Here is a 1,277-nt window from a genome sequence, read left to right on the forward strand (position 1 = left end):
ACCCACCTTCACCAGGGTCAGGGCACCCCAGACCCCCACACACCCACCTTCACCAGGGTCAGGTACTCCACGGTGGCCGCCCGCAGCGCTGGGGACCATTTCCTCACCGCGTCATCACACACCCAGCAGTGGACACCCCTCCGGCCCGAGTACACCCACAGGCAATGCCTCATGCCCAGGTCCTCTGCGGGGGCACAGACGGGTTTGGGGGCACATGGGGATGGACTGTGGTGACCACCCAAAGCTGGCGGTGCCACAAACCCACCGGGCACTGGCGCCTCCCTCAGCCATGCCAGCGTTCTGCCCCGGCCCTTCTTTGAGGTCCGGGCATCGCTGTGGGGCAGAGCGTGGTCTGCACGTGCATGGAGGTCCATGTGTCCCCCCTGGACGTGCACAGGGGTCCGTAGGTGCCCCCCAGCCCCTCACCCGTGAGCGCGCGGTCGATGACGCGGACGGCGATGGTCATCAGCGTCCAGCACTTGGAGCAGATATCGGCCGAGCTGGGGGCAGAGCGCGGTGGGTCAGGCGGCCGCCCCACACCCCCAGACCCTCCTCCCAGCCCAGAACTCCCCCCAGGAACCTGCAGCACGTCCGGACATCATCATAGTCCGTCATGTCGATGTCGAAGACCAGCTCCTTCTCCTGCGGCTGGAAGGCCCCCAAGTGCACCGTGTTGTGCTGGTTGGGCTGCGGGGGGGACGGGACGGGCTCAGTGAACCGGGGACCCCCAGGGACCCCCCCCGAGCACGGTGCCCGGGACTCACTCACCCGGTGGGAGTAGACAGCCCCGATGTCGATCTTGTAGGGGTTGATCTTCTGCAGCTCCCGCTCCAGCTCCTGGGGGCTGCCGAAGGACTGGAACCGCACGTACACGTCGTCCCGCAGCGTGAAGGAGAATTCCCGCAGCTGGAAGTAGTTCTTCACCACTGTGGGGGCGCGGGAGGGTTGGGGGGGAGTGACAATGCCCTCGCCACAATGTCGGTGCCCCCCGCCCAGTATCGATGCCCCCCATCCCGTATTGATGCCCCCATCCCATATCGATACCCCCCGCCCAGTATCGATGCCCCCCACCCAGTATCGATGCCCCCCACCCAGTATCGATGCCCCCCATCCCGTATCAATGCCCCCATCCCATATCGATACCCCCCGCCAAGTATCGATGCCCCCCTCCCGTATTGATCCCCCCATCCCGTATCGATGCCCCCCTCCCGTATCGATGCCCCCCTCCCGTATCAATGCTCCCATCCCATATCGATCCCCCATCCCGTATCGATGCC

General features: G+C 65.9%; 1 protein-coding gene across 1 annotated transcript; it reads right to left on the reverse strand.

Moving 5' to 3' along the window:
* Positions 1-43: 43 nt before the first annotated feature.
* LOC113980560 (DNA primase small subunit-like) lies at positions 44-1,263 on the reverse strand (the record flags this gene model as incomplete). Its single annotated transcript, XM_027707788.1, has 4 exons — positions 769-1,263; positions 581-687; positions 427-500; positions 44-184 (listed from the first exon to the last, which is right to left on the reverse strand). Coding segments are annotated over exons 1-4 (817 nt in total), but the record flags the coding sequence as incomplete, so codon positions are not given.
* Between the last annotated feature and the right edge of the window lie 14 nt (positions 1,264-1,277).

Source organism: Neopelma chrysocephalum, unplaced genomic scaffold (assembly GCF_003984885.1).
Source record: "Neopelma chrysocephalum unplaced genomic scaffold, ASM398488v2 Primary Assembly neopelma1_94655, whole genome shotgun sequence".
In the NCBI taxonomy this organism is placed as follows: domain Eukaryota; kingdom Metazoa; phylum Chordata; class Aves; order Passeriformes; family Pipridae; genus Neopelma; species Neopelma chrysocephalum.